General features: G+C 37.3%; 1 protein-coding gene across 1 annotated transcript in view; it reads left to right on the top strand.

Moving 5' to 3' along the window:
* Nucleotides 1-20568, top strand: part of LOC131050804 (DNA (cytosine-5)-methyltransferase DRM2) — a 194268-nt gene that overhangs the window by 113350 nt on the left and 60350 nt on the right. Inside the window, exon 7 of the mRNA XM_057985081.2 lies at nucleotides 11141-11247. Within this exon, the coding sequence (XP_057841064.1) occupies nucleotides 11141-11247 (107 nt within the window). The remainder of the gene's footprint in view (nucleotides 1-11140; nucleotides 11248-20568) is intronic.

Here is a 20568-nt window from a genome sequence, read left to right on the forward strand (position 1 = left end):
ATATTACTTGCTTCAATCCAAATGAAGCTACATCCTTAACACTCCCTCTTAGCAAAAGAGGATTGAATTTCATAATTAACTTTTAAGGAACAACATTCTAGATATACACATTTATTTGACATGATCATTCACTTAGTAACACTTACTAGTGAAATACTTCATATCTCAGAGAGATATGAATTATCTGATATCGAGCACTCTGGGACAACAACTACTTGAAGTCTTATCAGATTACAACCTTGATTCTAGTGATAATTGTAACATTGTCATTATCATAGGTGAAATAATTTTAGTATCATGATATCCGGCACATTGTGGGACAGCAAATTAATGTAGTCAATCATGATATGATTGTTATCATAATTTCCGACATATTTCGGAACAATCATTTAATGATAACAATTCAATAACTCATCATAGCAAATTTAGTATCAAGATTTCTGGCACATTTCAGGACAGCAACTTAATGTAGTCAATCTTGATAACAGATCAGGCTATTGTGAAAGTCGTAACCTTACAATAGTGATCTTACACTTACATCACATGAAAGATCGTCACCTTCCATGACATAACACATACATGCAATATTGCATTCAAGATATTCATGAATATATCAATTACATATGATTAAGATTAATATCAGAAATTTCCATTATAATTTAGTCATACCAAGTTTACCTCTAAAGTACTCCACTTTCAACTTTGCAAGAGGTTTGGTGAATATGTCGACACTTTGCTCTTCAGTGCTGATGTAGGTCAATTTGATGACATCTCTGTCTACCATATCTCTTATGTAATGGTATGGGATTTCTATATGCTTGGATCGATTATGAAAAACTGGATTTACAAAAAGTTTGATGCAGCTTTGATTATCACAGTGAATCACAGTGGGGTTTAGGGGCTTCCCAAATAGTCCAACTAGCAATTTCCTTAACCATACTGCCTCACGTGCTCCCATGGAGGCAGCCATATATTCGGCTTCAGTGGAACTATGAGCAATTGCTGACTGTTTTCTGCTAAACTAGGATATCATAGCTGATCCAAGACTAAAGCAACACCCCGTTGTACTTTTACGATCAATGGAACTTCCTGCCCAGTCGGAATCAGAATACCCTTGGATTTGTATCTCAACATTTTTATACTTCAGGCCAAGTCCAATAGTGCCACACAAGTATCTCAGAATATGCTTAGCAGCCATTAGGTGAATCTTCTTAGGTTCGCACATGAAATGACTTAACACATTGGTAGCGTAACAAATACCAAGGCGAGTGTTTACCAGGTACATAAGAGATCCAATAATTTGTCTATAGTATGTAGGATCTGTAGGTTCTAAATCTACTACATCACTTTTGAGCTTATGAAGATTTGTTTCCATTGGAATGGATAGAGGCTTACAATCTATCATACCAAATCTGGTCAGGATATCAGAGGTGTATTTTCCTTGATTTAGGAAAATATAATTCTCTTTTTGCCATACTTCTAGGCCCAGAAAATAGTGCAGTAGACCTAGATCCTTCATATCGAATTCAGCCACAAGATCTTGTTTGCATTTTGCAATGAGGTGATCTTATCCTGTTATCAACAAGTCATCAACATAGAGAACAAGTATTAACATGACACCATCCGATATTTTGAAGTATATGTTAGAGTCTGCTTCATTTTTGGAATATCCTAGTTTGGAGAGATAACTATCTATCCTTCTGTACCATGCCCTGGGAGCTTGCTTAAGGCCGTAGAGAGCTTTTTTTAGTCTACACACAGAGAGATTTCTATCATGTGTAGCAAAGCCTTCAGGTTGTTCTATATATACTTCTTCCTCAATAACACCATTCAAAAATACGGTCTTCACGTCCATTTGGTGTATCTTCCACCCTTTAGAAGCTGCAATGGCAATGATGGTTCTTACAGAAGTATATCGGGCAACTGGAGCAACTGTCTCTTCGTAATCAATTCCAGCCTTTTGAGAGAACCCCCTGGCAACGAATTTGGCTTTGTGTTTTTCAATACTACCATCTAGTGCATATTTGATTTTGAATAACCACTTTGATGAGACAACTGATTTGTCTTTTGGTCTAGGTACAATGTCCCAGACATCATTTTTTAAGATAGATTGGTATTCCTCAATCATTGCATCTTTCCAAGCTTGACATGTTGAAGCCTCTTCAACATTAGATGGTTCAGATTTTGGAAGTTCGGTCATGAGGGCAACATAGCATGATTGACTTCTTGTTTTCTTATTCTCTTTGAAGATTTCATCGGGTTCCACATTATTTTCTTCAATCACCTTTCTTGCCCATAGTGGTCTTTTCTTGTTGTTAGGATTTTCAGCATTCTCGAAATTAGGTGATTGAAGTTCATGATTTTCTAGGCTATTCTCCCTCTGATTTTCAATTGTACGATTTTCATCTGATTCTACGGTTAGATCATCTTCTGCACTTAGAGATAGTTTATAAGCAGCATCTTCTTCAAATTTGACATCTCTATTGATATCAATGGATCTTCATCCTGGAATACAGACTCTGTATCCTTTAGTGGTTTCACTGTAGCCAACAAATATGCCTTTCTTCCCGGAGGGTTCTAATTTGGTTCTCTTTTCTTTAGGAACGTGAATATACACGTGACAACCAAAGATTCTTAGATGGCTTAAATCTGGTTTATTTCCTGTAAAGGCTTCTTGAGGTCTTATATTCTCTAGGATTGAATGAGGGCATCTGTTTTGAATGTACACAGTTGTATTTGAGGCTTCAACCCAAAATGAGATATGTAGATTTTGATCATGCATCATGGCTTTAGCAGCTTCGATGATGGTTCTGTTTTTTTTTTCTGCAACTCCATTTTGTTGAGGATTATAAGGTACAGTACACTCCCTCTTAATCCCAATAGAAATGCAGAATTCTTTAAAATTTTCAGAGATATATTCACCCCCATTATCTGATCTTAGAGTCTTTGTTTTCTTCCCAGTTTGATTTTCCACTAGGGCCTTAAATTCTTTAAATTTCAATAACACTTCATTTGATTCTTTGAGTTTTATGAAATAGATCCAAGTTTTCCTAGAGTAATCATCAACAAAATCACGTAATACAAGAATCCCCCTAGTGAGTGATGGTAATCATGTAATACAAGAATCCCCCTAGTGATGGTAATGACATTGGACCACACAAATCAGTGTGGACAAGTTTTAGTACAACTTTTGATTTGTGTTCACTTGAGGGAAAGGACCCTTTTGAGTTCTTCCCTAGAGCACATCCTTTACAAGTTCCAACATGATCAGATTTTAGATTGGGTAATCCTGTGGTAATTTTTCCTATAGAAGGTAGGGCACTAAATCGAAGATGTCCTAATCTTCTATGCCAAATTTCATTAGAGTTTGATACTTCATGATTTAGTGCTTGTTTTTTAGTATTACATAATTTGTATAAACTACCATCTCTAGATCCTATAGGAATAGCATTCTTTATGTTAAGAGTTTTTAGGCCAGAGTAGAACTTTATCTTCATGGAAGGTGACACGATATCCTTAATCAGCTAGTCCTGAAATAGAGACCAAATTCCTTTTGATACCTGGTACAAAGAGAACATCTTTCAATTGTAATGTAACTCATGTTCTTAATTGAATTGAGCAGGTCCCAATTCCTTTCACTGGATAGGAAGAATTGTCTCCTATTGTAACTGTTGAGTGGCCTTCAAAGGTTTCGAATTGATCTCTAAAACCGGTTATGTGTCGAGATGCTCCACTATCGATTATTCACATATGTTTGTTTGAGTTTAGTTCGCTTGATAAGGCTAAGAAAAATATAGGATTCTCTACTTCCTTGACTTCAGCTATGGTTGCTTGAGCTTTCTTTCTTTCTGGGCAGAACCTATGAGTGTGTCCAAATTTATCACACTTGTAGCATTGAATCTTGGAGAATTCTTTTCTTTTGTGATGATTTCCTCTGTTCCGTTTGAACTTCCTTTTCTTCCCTTTGTTGCTTTTGTTAGCATGTAGTGCTTGAATTTCTCCCCCTTTGTTTGGACCCAATTCCCTTGTGATTAGTCGAGATTCTTCTTGAGTACAATCATTCTTGAGTTGATCGAATTTTGGTAGTGTCGGACGAGCACTAATGCCTTGAATAAAGGATTCCCAACTGGATGCTAATCCCTCAAGTGCTATTAGAGATAGCTCCATATCATCTATATTATTCCCAATAGTTGACAATTGGTCTTTTAATTCTGAAATCCTCATGAAAAAGGATGTGATTGTTTCTCCTTTGTTCATGTAGATATGCATTAGTTGTTGTTTTAAAGTGAGCAATCTGCTTGCATTATTTATTTCATATGAGGATTGAATGGTCTTGAACATATCATAAGTTGTAGTTAGTTTTGAGATGGTTGGGAGAATGTGATCTTTAACAGCATCAATTATGATTTTCTTAGCCTTGTTGTTGTGTCTTTTCCAAGTTGTTTTCTCTGGCTCGTCTTTGAGCATCTTAGTATCTTCTTCTATGTATGCATCTAGTTCGAGTTCTTAAAGAATTGTTGTTATTTGAATTCTCCATGAGACGAAGTTGGATGCACCTTCGAGTCTATCCTCTACTCTAACATTGTTCACCATGATTGATTTTCCTTTGATTCTGAGTGCAAGTCTGAATTTTTTTTTGAAAAGAGGTGTCACTATTTTATTATTTCTCTACCAACGTGACTCTGATACCATGTTAAGGAATTTAGATCAGAGATAGAGAATACAATAGTCTGGTAATATGTAGTGAGGATAGACTTTAAGATCACTGCAATGAATATGTTTTACCTCCGATGTGTATATATATATATAACTCTAACTATTAATCTTCTATGATAATATCGACAGCTTGCTGGTTCGTGAAACTGTCACAGTTGTTGGTTTCAGTTCACAGCAAGTGTCGATGCCTATAAATAAAAGGATGAAGAGTCATGTCCACGTAGGGTCATGACTCTACGTGGCATAAAGAGTCATGACCCTACGGGGACATGACCCTTCATTCAATGTTGTTATATATTACTTGCTTCAATCCGAATGAAGCTACATCCTTAACAACTAACAACACGGATATGCAGGTAGACGGATTCAACATAACCAATTCCTGCTTGGCCAGAATAGCTCACAACCTTGCAGGAACGGTGCATTCTTCAAAGGGACTTGGAAGATTTTCAGACTAGAGACGCACGACTAAGCACCCAATTCTAGCACAGCTCAGACGGACACCTGCAATTGAACTAAGCACAATTAAAGGCTCAGGTTAACCATACAAAAGGATTTACAATCAGTATATCCTCAATGGTATGAGCCTGAATCTATCAAATACCTGCACACCCAAAATAGAAAGATCTATCTAAAATGCTGAGAGAAACCATGCAAACAGGATGAAAACAAGACAATAAACACCAATTCAATGTCTATATATTGATTTCAGCTGCCTATTACAACAATTTATGCAACATCTCAATGCTACTGCTTAAAATCTAACCTATTCTAACTCTAAAATTTAACTCTCTCAACAAAGTCTAACTATTTAACAATCTCTAACTATCTAACCATCTAACCCTTTACAAAAGAAAGGCCTCTGCCTTTTATAGATATTACAATTTTGAATCGAAGGCTAGGATGGACTGCATCCAAGGGTCTTGATCTGCCTTCCAGAAGCTGGCAGCTTTAACCCATGCCGAATTAATTCTCAGTTATCCAACCAGCAACTATCTCAACTACCTGCCACTATTTGGCTTTAATTTAGATCTATCCAATCTTCTTGGTGGTTGGGAATAGTTATCCACAAAAAATATCTTGTGCGGGACCCATAGGCAGTTTACAATAAAGCAGTTTCAGTTTTTTAGAAATTGAATTTCTGGACTTAAATCCAGTTGTGTGCTTTTTCTCGAGAAGGCATAAACTTTGCAGCATTCAGAGTGTTCTTTGGTCTTTGGTCCCGGTGGTGGACTTCATCTTTGTTCAGCGGCACAGTTCCCAATGTTTGGTTGCTCTCGCGCTCCTGCAGCGTGTTCGCACATCTTTTTCTTTTCCAATCTTCAACGCCTGGCCTTGATTGCAATCCTTCTTCGATTTGCGTTTCAGGTCTTTCTCCTGGTTCTTTAATGACGTCCTGCGACCTGCGAACGATCAATTTTATTTCAATAAATCAATTTGAAAAATTAATTAATTTAATTTAACAAACATTAAATTTAATTACGACGTCTGGCTTGAGAAGCTATTTGTGAGATGTATCTTGAAAATGCTTCTCCTTTCTTTTCGAATGTGAAATCTGATCCTTGGTCTTGATAGTGTTTGGGCGATTTACTTCTGTGTGATTTTACCTTTGGAATCTTGGGCGTTTTGAATGGGTTTATGGCGTCTGAAAACTTCTTATAGTGCGACTCGGGAGGTTTGAAGAGCTCCTACAAATTTTAAAATCCTAACACTCATGCCCTTTCTGGTGAATTTCCGAGAAGTAGGGGACTTTGGAATTTCAACTGCGTTTTATCTTCCAACTTCGGACCCTTTGGCGAATATGGAGGCCCTTCCAAAACCTATACTTCGCATTTGCCCGACCTGCGTGAACTTCGGAGCTATTACGTCCTTCGCGCTTTTCACGTCCCTGGCGATTTCAGAGTTTTTGGATGAATTTTAACGCCTTTTGTGATTGGAGATATTTCGGAGCCTAGGGAGTTTTGCAAGTCAAAGGGTAATTTTCGGACCATCGAACACTTTTTGCAACTCTAAAGAAAACTTCGGACCATTTGGGGGGGTTTGCAAATTTGGAGTTTCAAGGCGTTTTCGGCGAACTGGAGGTATTTCGGACCCTAGCGTATGTTTCGCAACTCAAGAAAACTTCGAACCCTAAGGCACTTTCTACAATTTCTACAAATTTCGAACTTTTAACATGCTTTGCAAATTCTTTTAAAAACTTCGGACCTTAACCACCTTTTCGAAAACTCAAGGTAAATTTCGGACCTTTAGCCCCTTTTTGCAAATTTCGGAGTGTTTAGATGTTTTTGCAATTTTATCGTTTTTCGAATTTTAGCTCCAGGGTCCGAAATTGGGGGACTTAAGTGAATTTCAGACCATTGAACACCTTTTGCAAATTCAGACAAAACTTTGAATTTCGGCCCCAAGGTCCGAAATTGATGTTTTAAGTGAAATTCGGACCTCTGGGGGCTTTTGGCAACTTTTGAACCTTTTCACATTTTAGACCCAGGGTCCGAAATTCGCCCCTTTGGGCATTTTGGCGATTTAAACTTTTTCCTCAAGAAGTGCGAGCTTTTGGGCACTTGGGCGAGTTTGTCAAGATCTCGCCGAAGGATCATTTTATGGAATATAACATTTAAGTATAAGTGACATTTCCTTATATCTTTAAGTCATATTCCATATATACTTTCAGGATGTTTGAGAGTGGTTTTGAACCTCCAGGAGTTATATTGCAAATTCTAGTTTTTGGAGGATTCCTCAGTTTTCCAGACTTAGTCAAATTTCAGGATTAGGACATTCCAAACTTAGCCAAATTTCAGGATCAGGACATTTGGAGATCAAGATGACATTCCAGACTCCATCACTCACCAACTTGACCTAACTCAAACCTTCAAGGATGATATTCACTCACCAAGCAAGACACAATGAGCAACAAGAGCAAAACCAGGCCCTAAGGAAGACTCTCAAAGAAACCCTAATTCTGGGGCCCTATTGACTCACCCTGGCTCAAGCAGAGCCTACCATCCCCGCGAGTCCCCTGACAACACTCATCATGCAAAGGCTAACAGACAAAACCTAAAAAAAAAACTAGAAAAACAAACCCCAGAAAGCAAAAAGCAGGGGTCCCATTTATGGGGCGATGCGTGAATACGTCACAACAGTCCCTAGAGGCCAAATTTGGTTTTAGCGGCACTTGACCCTTCATATCCCCTTCCTCTTCCGCAAAGACAGAAAGGCACAAACCGGGGGGTCCTTGTCCAGGACGGGGATGGGTGTGCGATTCGCACAACAATGTTCTGAAACAAAACCCTAAGTTCTTGCTTTTTGCACTTGAAGACGTGATTTTTCAATCCCGGGAACATGGGTATTGATCATTTGACTTAAAGAGTGTTTTTTGAGAATAAAACTCTAATTAGGGTTTCCATCTTGCTTTTTTCCCTTAGAGATCATATTTTCAAAATCTGAAAACATGGGTAGTAATAATTTGGCATGGGGATCAAAACCCTAATTCCAGAAAAAAAAAAAAAAAGCAAAAATTTCAAACCCTTGCTTTTATACTCAGAGGCAAATTTCTCGAATTTGAAGACATGGGCAGGACTAAAATGACCTAAAGAACAAAACCCTAATCTCGGAAAAAAGCAAAAATTTTGAAGCCTTGCTTTTTATATTTAGAGACAAGATTTTCAAATTCTGACAAAATGGGTAGTAATGAAATCATTCAAGGAACAAAACCCATATGCCACTTTCAAAAAAGAAAAAAAGAAAAAATTTCTAAAAAATAGCAAGTTGTCAAAAATGACCCAAAGCAATTGCGATCCTCGTTCTTCGAACCTTCTGAGCACTTTGGCAACACTCAAATGCAATTATGAGCAAGAATCCTTAATTTGACTCAGGATGACCTCAAAACTCTAGCTTAAAACTCTCTCAGAAAATGGACTTATGAAAATGCAGAGCTCAAGACAAAACTCTTAAAAAAGCAAAAACAGGGGGTCCCCATCTGCGATGGGGCAATGTGTGAATTAGGTCACAACATGTCCCTCAATGCTTTTGATTCATTTCCTTTATATCTCTCAGTGTGAGGGAAAGGTCACACCTCTTCATCATGTGTGCCCTTTGGCAAGAGATGCATCCTTTCACATTAGCACCCTTTGAAAGAGCGTAACTTAATAACAGATCTGATCTGGTCTGATCCATGGTGATGTCACTCGATGCTTTTGATTCATTTCCTTTATATCTCTCAATGTGAAGGAGAGGTCACACCTCTTCAACATGTGTTCCCTTTGGCAAGAGACACACCCTTTGACATTAGCACCCTTTGAAAGAGTGCAACTCTTCATTATTTCTGCCCTTTGAAAGCGACACAACCTTTCACAATCAGATTTGCACTTCTTATTTAAATCAAATCTGCACTTCTGATTCCCAAATTATCCCCCCTCAAATGAGGTTCTCTTCTCCCTTTTATATCTCATGTTTGAGGGAGTCAAAACTTTTCATTTTATGTCTTTTGACCATTCATCAACTTAATTAAAGTTTAATTATATTTAATTATATTTTTATATTTTTTTTTTTATTTTTTTTTATTCATTTGTATTTTAATTTTATTATTATTTATTAGTAAATTTATTTCAAAGTGGGGACATTACATTTACTTACTCGTTTGATGATTTGATCAACGTTGAATCCTTTAAAAAACTCTTCTAAAATCATCTTCTTGCTACCTTGATGCTTCATTGGGTGAAATGGGCAAGTAAGAGCAAAAAATGGCCCAAAAAAGTTGAAATGTCACTTAAAAAGTGTAGTTGTTATGTCCATGCACCAAAAGAGTCCGAGTTTAGTACTTGGGAATCCAAGCTTGAGACTAGATGAGTCTTGGAGTAGGACTCACCCGAGTACTCTCCAATACTTGATCAAACACAGTACATGAGTTTGGTTGACTCAACATAGCTAACTCAGGGACTTGTGTGTTTTACGAGTCTCACAAAGTACTTGTAGAGTCTTGAAACTATGTCCTAAATTATGAGAAGATTATGAAAACCAAGCCCTTTCCAAGCTTGAATCTCATTAGATACCCCTATAAAAATGTAAACTCTAATAAAGATTTTCCAAGCTTTGTACCCTTGTAGAGCGTGAATAAACCATTTGACATAGAGAGCTAAACCATTTCCCATGATCTATCCACTTCTAGCCACAAGAATTCAGGTGATTGAGTTTGGTCAAGAAAGAATGCCTATAACATTGAGTTTTATGCCATTGTATCCTAGACACTAAAGCTTGGGAAAAAAACACTTAGGAACTTGAGAGCTTCAATGATGTTACTTTCATCCTCCAAGAGAGTGGGAAAGGAATCATCAACAAAATGTCCATAGACCCAGTAAGTTATAGGATTAGGAAAAATAATACCTTTAACCAAGTTTTATGAAAAAGCATTAGCCAGAATATATTCCCAAAGCCCCTCACAACAAGCACATAGAAAGTAGAAGCTAAAGGGCAACCATAGCTAATTGAATGAAAAATCCAAAAGCCTCAAAATAATGTCCATTGATGGTAATACAAGTAGAAGCATCAACAAAGAGCATTTGAACAAAAGGAGAAAATTAAAGACCAAATCTCAAAGCTTGGAGTATGCAAGGATGAAAGGCCACTCAACGTGGTCATAGGCTTTGGTAAAATCAATGTTGATGAAGATGGTCTGCTGTTGAGAATACCTAGCTCATTTCATTCCTTCCTATAAAACAATGATATTATCAAGAATGTAGCTAGATTTGATGAAACCAGTTTGTTCAGAATTAACAATCAAACGAAGCATATGTCATAGCTTGAAGGCAAGAGCTTTAGCAATGATTTTGTAGGAGACATTGAGCAAAGTGATACACCTAATTGAATTACTAGTTGTTTATTCTTTCTGTATTCTGGAACATACTCACCTTTTTCTAAATACTCTGTTGGACTGTGCGACAATTGTGGAACTGCTGGAGGGGAGGAGGGGGGAAAGCAAACAAAAACTTTTTGGTTTGAGAAGATAAAATAGAGGCTGGAAGCAATGTTTGGTAAATTTTTGTATATGAATGCAATTTCCGAATTCATTTCAGATCATGATGCCACTAGATCTGGTCAATATTAACAGAAGCAAAAATGATACATAATAAATGAAGTAGTGAACAATTTAGTGATATGCCAATAGCATTATGTTTGAATTCTATAAAGAAGTTAAATAATTGCAGTTTTTGGTTTGTGCACTTGAGAACCTATATCATGAGATAATATGAAATTTTTCTTATAGTATTTATTCCCTTCTAAATCTAAAGTTGCTCATATTTTTTCAGTCATTGTTTTCGTGGAAAACTTGATTTATGTCCCAGGGTTTCTGCAATATGTGTTTTGATGGTGTTTTTTAATGTGTATTGTTCTAGTATTGACATGACCTTTTAATTTTCCTCCATTGCAGGGATTTCTACTCCTGTAGATGAATTGGTAGATTTTATAGATGCTTATTTATGTGGGAAAGGTGCCAAAGATGTGGAAGGAGTAGTTGATCAAATTCACGAGGATACAGTGTGTACAAGAGCTTTCTTGCATACATTCTAGCACAATTAGTAACTGGATATTACCAATATATATTGATAATAATCTATAGATTGTCATGAAATCTTGTGCATTAAATTTATGTTTCCATGTATGGTACAGTTATTCAGAAGGCTATTGTGCATACAGTCAGCTTTCCTAGGTGTGTGCAAGCATGAATCATAACAGAATATAATCAGGAATAAGAGCTCTTAGTACATATATTTTATTATTGATACTTTTTCTCTTTATTTTTTTCTTTACTCGGTGTATTGGACAAATCTAGGCTTCAACTCAATACATAAGATTTAACTGTCAACTTTCAATTGCATTCATGATCAGAAACAACAATTCGAGATGTTACAAAAGCAAGAAAGGCCTTAGTTTTTCATACTGTACTAAACAGTAAGATGTTAACAAAAGTAAAAATTGTTACTTTTCACAGCATTCTAAGCAGAAAAATGCTGAGATTCAGAATTATGCACTTTCCAATTGGAAAAAACCTAATATTCACAGATTCATGGGGAATCTTAGATAATTTGACAATGCAAATTAATAGAAACGACTTCTTGTGTTGATGTTGAAATTCCCAAACACTTAAATTGAGTCAACACAATCCAAAATCCCTTAATTCCCGACAAAAGGTACATGTCATATAGTTCATGTCCTGAATCCAATATAGCAACCAATAAATGGCAAAATTGCACCTGAATATAGGACAGGTCGGAGAGATAAATCAAGCTAGCTGAACTCTTTTCAGTCAGAAAATTTCATTTCACTACTGCTATTATGCTTGGACCTTCATCTTCAAAGATACTTTAAAAAATAAAATGCATATGCTGGTCATATTTTTGGCTATTTGTTTATTTACTTGAAAGCACTGCCCTGCAAATAACACTTTGCAATCAAGCACAACTTGGTGCAAGTGTTCTATCTGGTAGACAATTGCACTGAATTGCAGTGTTTGGTGCAATGAATCCTACTAAGTGGAATAAATAGAACGAACTGATTCTAAACATTTTGCCCTAAACAATGACTTATTTCACAGTGGAAAGAGGAGCCTACATGTAGCTATTTACAACTGCTCTAAACCTTAGGCCAGAAACAAGAAAAACTAGATTTGGAAATAGGAAAAATTGAAGTTCTGAAAAGAAAAATTTACAGCAGTAAACCCTGGATCTTCAACACAAAATATGAACTGAGAAATGAACTCTGTAATTCTGGAAGTGCTGCAATAATGTGAAAAACTGAAACTTATCCAGACTCCACAAATATCCAGAGGACAAGATGCCATAATATAAGGAAGCCAACATGTTATGGCTGACACAGTTTATAATGAATACCACTCAAAAGAAATAAGCGTGCATTAACATAAAAATGGACAATGAAAATTGAATTCGAGAACAATCAATAACTTTTGTCCACATAGAGACAAGCTCTAGAATTACTATGACAGAATTTTACTCTTTTCTCATTCCTCTACACATCTATGAAAATAGATGTGAATATGTGAATTTGCAACTCACGGAAATGGAGATTGAACCCCCTTGGACCACTATTATGCATATTTATACAAGTTCCATAAAGAAAGATGAACTAGAACTGTTATAAAATTTGGAATGGTTCATATTATGTAACATGCTGGTGACTAAACAGACTCACCAGATGGTGACATTTTAATTTGACTAACAAGCTCGTGTTTCTATCTAGACCAATCACCTCTCTCTAAGAATCAATGGCCCCATGTCAAGCTGAGAATCGAAGTGTGGAAATCTCTTCTCAACTTGTTTTCTAATGCACCATTTATCTTGGTAAGGAATCTGAGACATCTCAATATTGCAGATTTTGATTGTGTGGCTCCATGTATGCTTGATCTTCACTATCCATTATCTAATCCATTTCTATAGGTATACTGCAATATAATAACCACCTTGTGTACAACTATATTGTATTTTAATTATAATGTCATTGTGCATAAAGTATTAATGTAATCAACCAAGCATCCTGTTGTCATTTTATGACACCCTTGGTCCATCAATGAGAACCGATTAGAGATATGTTCCATGGACCAGCGCTGCCCTAGTTTGATCCAAGAGAAGACGATGGAATCATAAAGTATGAAGTGTTGTCTTGTCGGAAGTTCCTTTCCCAAGCCTTCTCTTCCTCTCTCTTTCCTGGAACTCCCGAACCCCAAGGTTCCGAAGTTCCCTTCCTTGGTCTCTTGTTCTCTTGACCCGAAACCCCGAAGTTCCCAAGTTGCTAGTCTTCCCAACTTCGGTGACCCAGGTCTCCAAAGTTCGCCCAACTTCGGTGACCCAGATCTACGAAGTTCCTAAGTCTTGAACTCCGGAACCCCCAGGTTCCCAAGTTCCCAATTCCTCAACCCTGAAACTCCGAAACCCCCAGATTCCCAAGTTCCTAGTTCTTCTACCCCGGAACTCCGGAACCCCTAGGTTCCCAAGTTCCCAATTCCTCAAACCCCGGAACTCCGAAACCCCCAGGTTCCCAAGTTCCTAAGTCTTCAACCCCGGAACTTCGGAACCCCCAGGTTCCCAAGTTCCTAAGTATTCAACCCTGGAACTCCGGCCAGGTTCCCAAGTTCCTAATTCTTCTACCCCGAAACTCCGGAACCCCCAGGTTCCCAAGTTCCCAATTCCTCAACCCCGGAACACTGGAACCCCCAACTTCCCAAGTTCCTAAGTCTTCAACCCCGGAACTCCGGAACCCCCAAGTTCCCAAGTTCCCAATTCCTCAACCTCGGAACTCCGAAACCCCCAGGTTCCCAAGTTCCTAAGTCTTTGTAATGTCCCGATTTCGCAAATCTAAGAAAACATGTAAACAATGAATTTTAATGATTAATTAATTCATTATGGACGTAACTTGTCTAAATTCTTTTGAGTTTATTTATTATCAATAAGTCAATTCCATATTTGATTCCTAGTGGGATATAAAGGATAAGCTACCTTAGGATGCCCGTAGCGCTTATCAGGCCCAAGGACGGTACACACCCCCTTGGCCCTCCTGCTAGAAGCCCTTTGTCAACTGCAGTGGGTGGTCTACCTGGCAGAGGCCTAGTTCCTGCTATCCCTGTTGCCTAATTCCTCATCTACCCCACTGGGTTCAAATATGTAATTGCTTTATTCATAATCTATCCTTAATCAGGAGTTGTGGTTTATTAATCAGTTCATTTATTAAACTATTTACTACATTGTTCATTCCTGATAATTTATTCATATTTATATTTTATATCAACTTAACATTTATCTACCATTTATATATATTGCCTTATTTATTTATCTACCATTTATAAAGTATATACATTGTCTTTAATGAAAATCATACACAATTATTCAAACTGTAACTATATATATATATATATATATATATATATATATATATATATATATATATATATATATATATATATATATATATATATATATATATATTTTAACTATATTCGTATATTTTAATTATACTCACGTTATCATTTTTCAAGATTCCTATCTTACATTATAAGTTAAGTAATAATTAAAAAGGAGAAATAACAAAATAACGGAAGAACCTGTTTATCGCTCCTGCGTTTCCCGTCCCTGTTTTCCGGCGTTTTTACCTTCTCTTAGTTCTATATTCCCTTTGTAAATTTCCTTCGTTTCTCCTTACCTTTCTGCGTTTTTTTTTCTTTCCGCGTTATATTCTCCTTCGTTTTCTCCTGCCTTTTTCACCTCCCTTTCTTGCCCTCGCTAGCGTCCAGTCTTATACCCATTTGCGGGGACCCGACCATGGGTCGTAGCTTTTGCGGGGGGGGTGACCAGGGGTCGTGGCTCCTGGTTCTACCCGCTATATTCGTTCGGCGTTTTAAAGCCACGCGTCGTTTCGCCCGACGCTTCCTCCTTACGCACAACGATTTTAACGCTAGGGTTTATGTAAATTAAGCATCGAAAAGATGCTTTGCATTTGATTTGTTTTTACAATGTATTTTTAACGTTTTATAATGTATTAAATTTATATTTATTTGGTTGTAAAAAATGTTTTATAATGCATTAAGTTTATATTTATTTATTGATAATTATGTATTAATATTTATTTATTAATTAGTCAACATTTTAACATTATTATTATTTTAATATAAAATAAGGACTCATTTTTTCAAAAAAATATATTTGTTTTATTTATTTATTTATTTATTTATATTTATAATTTACAAAAATATGGGGTTATGACAGCCCTCCCCACTTAAATTTGCTTGTCCTCAAGCAAACTGGGGTTAAGATGATTAATGGTCTCACCTCCCTCCCATGTGGCATCTTCCTTAGGAAGGTTCTTCCATTTGACTAAGTACTCTGTTATGATTCTCCTTCTTAAGTTTCTTTCTCGCTTGTCAAGGATGAGCTCAGGTTCCAAAATCAACTTCCCTTCATTATCAATTGGGGGTAGCTCGGTACAAGGGGAAACGTGTAGACCCAACACCTTTTTTAGTCGAGATACATGAAACACATTATGTATTTTACTGTGATCTGGTAGCTCCAATTCGTAGGCTACTTCACCTATCCTTTTCAAGATTTTATACGGACCATAGAATCGTGGTTTCAATTTCTCAGCGCCACTGTTTTTAATGGATGACTGCTTGTAAGGTTGAAGTCTTAAAAATACCAAGTCTCCTACTTCAAAAGACCTTTCAATTCTTTTCTTATCTGCATACATTTTTTGTTGATTTTGTGCTTGGTGAAGATTATCTTTAAGGGCATTCATGATATCTGTGTTTTGCTGGAGGAAGTCTTTTGCACTTGGTACATGACTTTCCGATCGTATGAAATCTCCAAAGGATGTTGCTTCATACCCGTAGAGGGCTTTAAAGGGACTCATTCGGATTGACATATGATGGGTTGTGTTGTAACAATACTCCCCAAGATGCAGCCATTTGACCCAAGCACTCTGCTGACCTGAAACATAATTCCTTAGATAACCTTCTATCCATTTGTTTACGATTTCTGTTTGCCCATCGGTCTGTGGGTGATAACTGGTACTTGGAGTTAACTCTGTCCCTGCTAGTTTAAATAGTTCTTGCCAAAATATGCTAAGAAATCGTCTATCTCTGTCACTCACAATATTTTTGGGTAAACCGTGTAGCTTGAAGATTTCTTTAAAGAAGATGTCGGCTACGTGAGATGCTCCAAAACTTGAAGGAATGGCCATAAAATGTGCATATTTTGTTAATCTGTCTACTACTACGAAAATGCAGTCTTTATTCTGAACCTTTGGAAGTCCTGTTATGAAGTCCATAGATATACTCTCCCACTTTTGATTTGGGATTGGTAGTGGTTGGAGTAATCCTGAAGGGAAAGTGTGTTCTTCTTTATTTCTTTGACACACCATGCATTCTTGGGTGTGTTTCAGTACATCTTCTTTTAACCCTTTCCATGAAAACCTTTCTCTGATCTGTTTGTAGGTTTTATAATACCCTTGATGACCTGCTAAGGGTAGGTCATGATAAGTCCTTATAATGTCTTTTTTTATATTTGACCCTGATGGAACATAGATTCTGTTTTTGTAGAGAATGAGGTCATCAATTACCCGGTAATTTTCATCTATTTCTTTTCCCTCTAGGATGTTGCTAGAGAATTTGTCTTTGGCATATTCGGTACTTAGAGCTGTCTTCCAATCTATAGACAGGACTGATAAGGACCCCAAGTAAGGTTTCCTTGAAAGAGCATCTGCCACAACATTATATTTCCCTTTCATGTATTCTATGTCGAAATTATATGCCTGAAGTTTACTCACCCATTTCTGTTGTCTATCGTTCAAATCTTTTTGATTGAGAAAGAACTTCAAACTGTTATGATCAGTTTTAACTATAAACCTCCCACATATCAGGTATTGTCTGAACTTCTCTAATGCATGCATAATAGCTAGCATTTCTTTATCATAAACTGAATAGGTTCTTTCTGTGTCTCTAAGTTTTCTGCTTTCAAAGGCTATGGGATGTTTCTTTTGCATTAAGACGGCTCCAATGCCTTCTCCTGAGGCATCACAATAAAGCTCAAAAGGTGCTGAAAAGTCCGGAATTGCTAAAACCGGGCAAGTACTCATAACCTTTTTAAGTTTTTCAAATGCGGATTGGGCTTCATCTGACCATAAGAATGCCCCTTTCTTGGTTAAATTGGTTAAAGGAGAAGTTAGCTTTGAAAATCCTTTTACAAATCTTCTATAGTAACTGCATAAACCTAGGAAACCTCTGAGATGAGTGAGGGTTCGGGGCCTTGGCCAATTTTTGATGGCTTCAATTTTTTCTTCATCCACCTTAACTCCATGGGTGCTGATCCTATGACCAAGATACAAAATTTCTTCCATCCCAAACTCACATTTTGACATTTTGGCAAAAAGAGAATGTTGTTCAAGTAGGCCCAATATTTCATCTATGTGTCTCAAGTGTGCTTCCCAAGTTTTGCTGTAAATCAATATATCATCAAAAAATACTAACAGGAACTTTCTCAACTGTCCTCTGAAAATGTGATTCATGCATGACTGGAAGGTGGCAGGGGCATTTGTAAGCCCAAATGGAAGGACCAAAAATTCAAAGTGGCCATAGTGACATCGAAAAGCTGTTTTGGGAACATCTTCCTTCCTCACTCTTATCTGATGGTATCCCGATCTCAAATCTATTTTTGAAAAGTATACTGCTCCATGTAATTCATCTATAAGTTCGTCCACCCTAGGGATAGGGTATCGGTTCTTTATAGTCTTCTTATTGAGTGCTCTATAATCAATGCACATCCGCATGGTCCCATCCTTCTTTTTCACCAATACAACAGAGGAGGCGAAAGGACTGGAGCTAGGTTGAATGTGCCCCATTTCTAGAAGCTCTTTGATAGCTTTCTCAATTTCTTCCTTATAGCCTCTTGGATGGCGATACGGGGTGGTGATTACTGGTTTTGCACCTTCTTCAAGTTCAATAGTGTGTTCAAATCCTCTCTTGGGTGGCAGTCCTTTTGGGATATCCTCAAACACTTTTTTATGTTTTTTAATAATGGGTTTAATATCAACATGGATGGCTTCCCCTTGGTTGGAATTTTTGTCTAGTACCATGCATTGGGCAGCCCACTCTCCTTGGCTACGTCTAAAAATCCTTTCCATCTTTTTGGAAGTTACCATTCTGGTTGTGCCATCATGCAGCCCTTGGATTAGTACTTCCTGTCCATTTTGAGTAAAACATAACTCCAATTTGGGGTGATCGAGGTAGAATCTTCCCAAGGAATGTATCCAAGGAATTCCTAGGATTACATCTGAATCCCCTAACTCCACCACATAAAAATCTTCTTTGGTAGGGTATTTCCCTAATGTTATGTTTAATTGAGGGATCTTTTTGTTACATGAGGAAGTGGATCCGTCTGCAAGAGCTACTTGGAAGCCCTTAAACTCTTGTGTTGTCAGCTTCAACCTTTTTACCAAGCTTTTATCAATAAAGTTGTGGGTAGCCCCGCTATCCAGGAGTGCAATTACTCTCTGCCCTTTGATCGCACTTTTGATTCTGAACGGATGGTGTTTTGAAGCTACGGAAATTGCGGCTAATGATACTTGCACATCTTCAGTAATTCTTTCTCTTTTGCTTGGGGGTTCAGTGAGTTCTTCTTCTTCATCACTAGATAAGGCTTCCAGGTTGTGGGCTTGGCTCTTCTTCCCACATATGTGACCCGGTAGCCACTTTTCTTTGCACTTAAAGCATAGACCTTTTTTCTTAAGCATATCTTTTTCACTTCCCTCTTTGCAACTGTGACCATATTCCCATTTCTCATGACAATGGTAACATACGTTCTTTCTCTTAAGCTCTTCCCTTTCTTTAAAGGTGCTCCTAGGCCATTCTTTAGTACGTGTATTTTTAGTGAATGTTTTGGATGGTTTCTCCCAAGTTGAAGTGTCTTCTAGGTCCAAAGCTTTATCTATGGCATCATCTAGGGTAGGGGGTTTTAATGCTCTCATCAATCCTTTAATGGAGTCTTTGAGTCCCTCCACAAAAAGATAGGTGAGCCTGTCCTCATCCATCCCTGAGACCCTTACGGAAATTTTTTGAAATTCGGTGATGTATTCCTCCACTGTTCCCCTTTGTCTTAAGAGGGTTAACTCTTTGAAATCTTTCTGTGGGTGTTTCCTCTCAAATCTTTTAATGAGTTTCTGAGTGAACTCGTCATATGTTGTTATACCATCATGACCTTGTGTGAGGGTGCCATGATACCACCACTCATGGGCTAAACCTTCTAGGTGTAAAATGGCAAATTGGACTGCATCATCTTCTGTCATGGGGCTGAGATTTAAGTATGTATTAAGTTTTTGTATCCATGCTTGGGCTGATATTTTTCCGGAGCCATCAAAGTTAGGTATTGTTAGTTTATTTACTTTGTGTTTTAGATCCTTGCTGAATGGTTTTCTCCTAGGGGTCTCATTTTTCTTTGCTTCACAAAACTCCCTAAAAGATACAATCTCTCTTACTTCTGGCCCTAACCTAGCATAGGCCATGGCTATTTCTTCTGTGTTATTCATGGAGGGGTTATTTGTTTCTTCCCTATTATTTCCCTCTCTAGGTAGGAAATTGGGTTTTTGTATCCTGGAGCTAGAAGATGTATTATGAGTGTTTTCAGAATGGTTAGAGTTTTCTTCTCTGCCATTGGAATGATTTCTAAGAGTATTCATGGTGGTATTCATATCTTGTAAGGCTTGAAGCAAAGCCTGACTTGTTTTTTCATTTTGCTCCATTAGAGCTTGAGTTTTTCTATCATTGTTTTCCATGAATGTTCTAAGTTCATTTTCCAATGGTTCACCCATGTGGTTACTACTTCCTCTGGTTCTCCTTTGATAAGTTTGCATTAACAACCCTTAACAGGATGGCAGAATCAGGCTCTGATACCAATTGTAATGTCCCGATTTCGCAAATCTAAGAAAACATGTAAACAATGAATTTTAATGATTAATTAATTCATTATGGACGTAACTTGTCTAAATTCTTTTGAGTTTATTTATTATCAATAAGTCAATTCCATATTTGATTCCTAGTGGGATATAAAGGATAAGCTACCTTAGGATGCCCGTAGCGCTTATCAGGCCCAAGGACGGTACACACCCCCTTGGCCCTCCTGCTAGAAGCCCTTTGTCAACTGCAGTGGGTGGTCTACCTGGCAGAGGCCTAGTTCCTGCTATCCCTGTTGCCTAATTCCTCATCTACCCCACTGGGTTCAAATATGTAATTGCTTTATTCATAATCTATCCTTAATCAGGAGTTGTGGTTTATTAATCAGTTCATTTATTAAACTATTTACTACA

Source organism: Cryptomeria japonica, chromosome 2, assembly GCF_030272615.1.
Source record: "Cryptomeria japonica chromosome 2, Sugi_1.0, whole genome shotgun sequence".
NCBI classification, from domain to species: domain Eukaryota; kingdom Viridiplantae; phylum Streptophyta; class Pinopsida; order Cupressales; family Cupressaceae; genus Cryptomeria; species Cryptomeria japonica.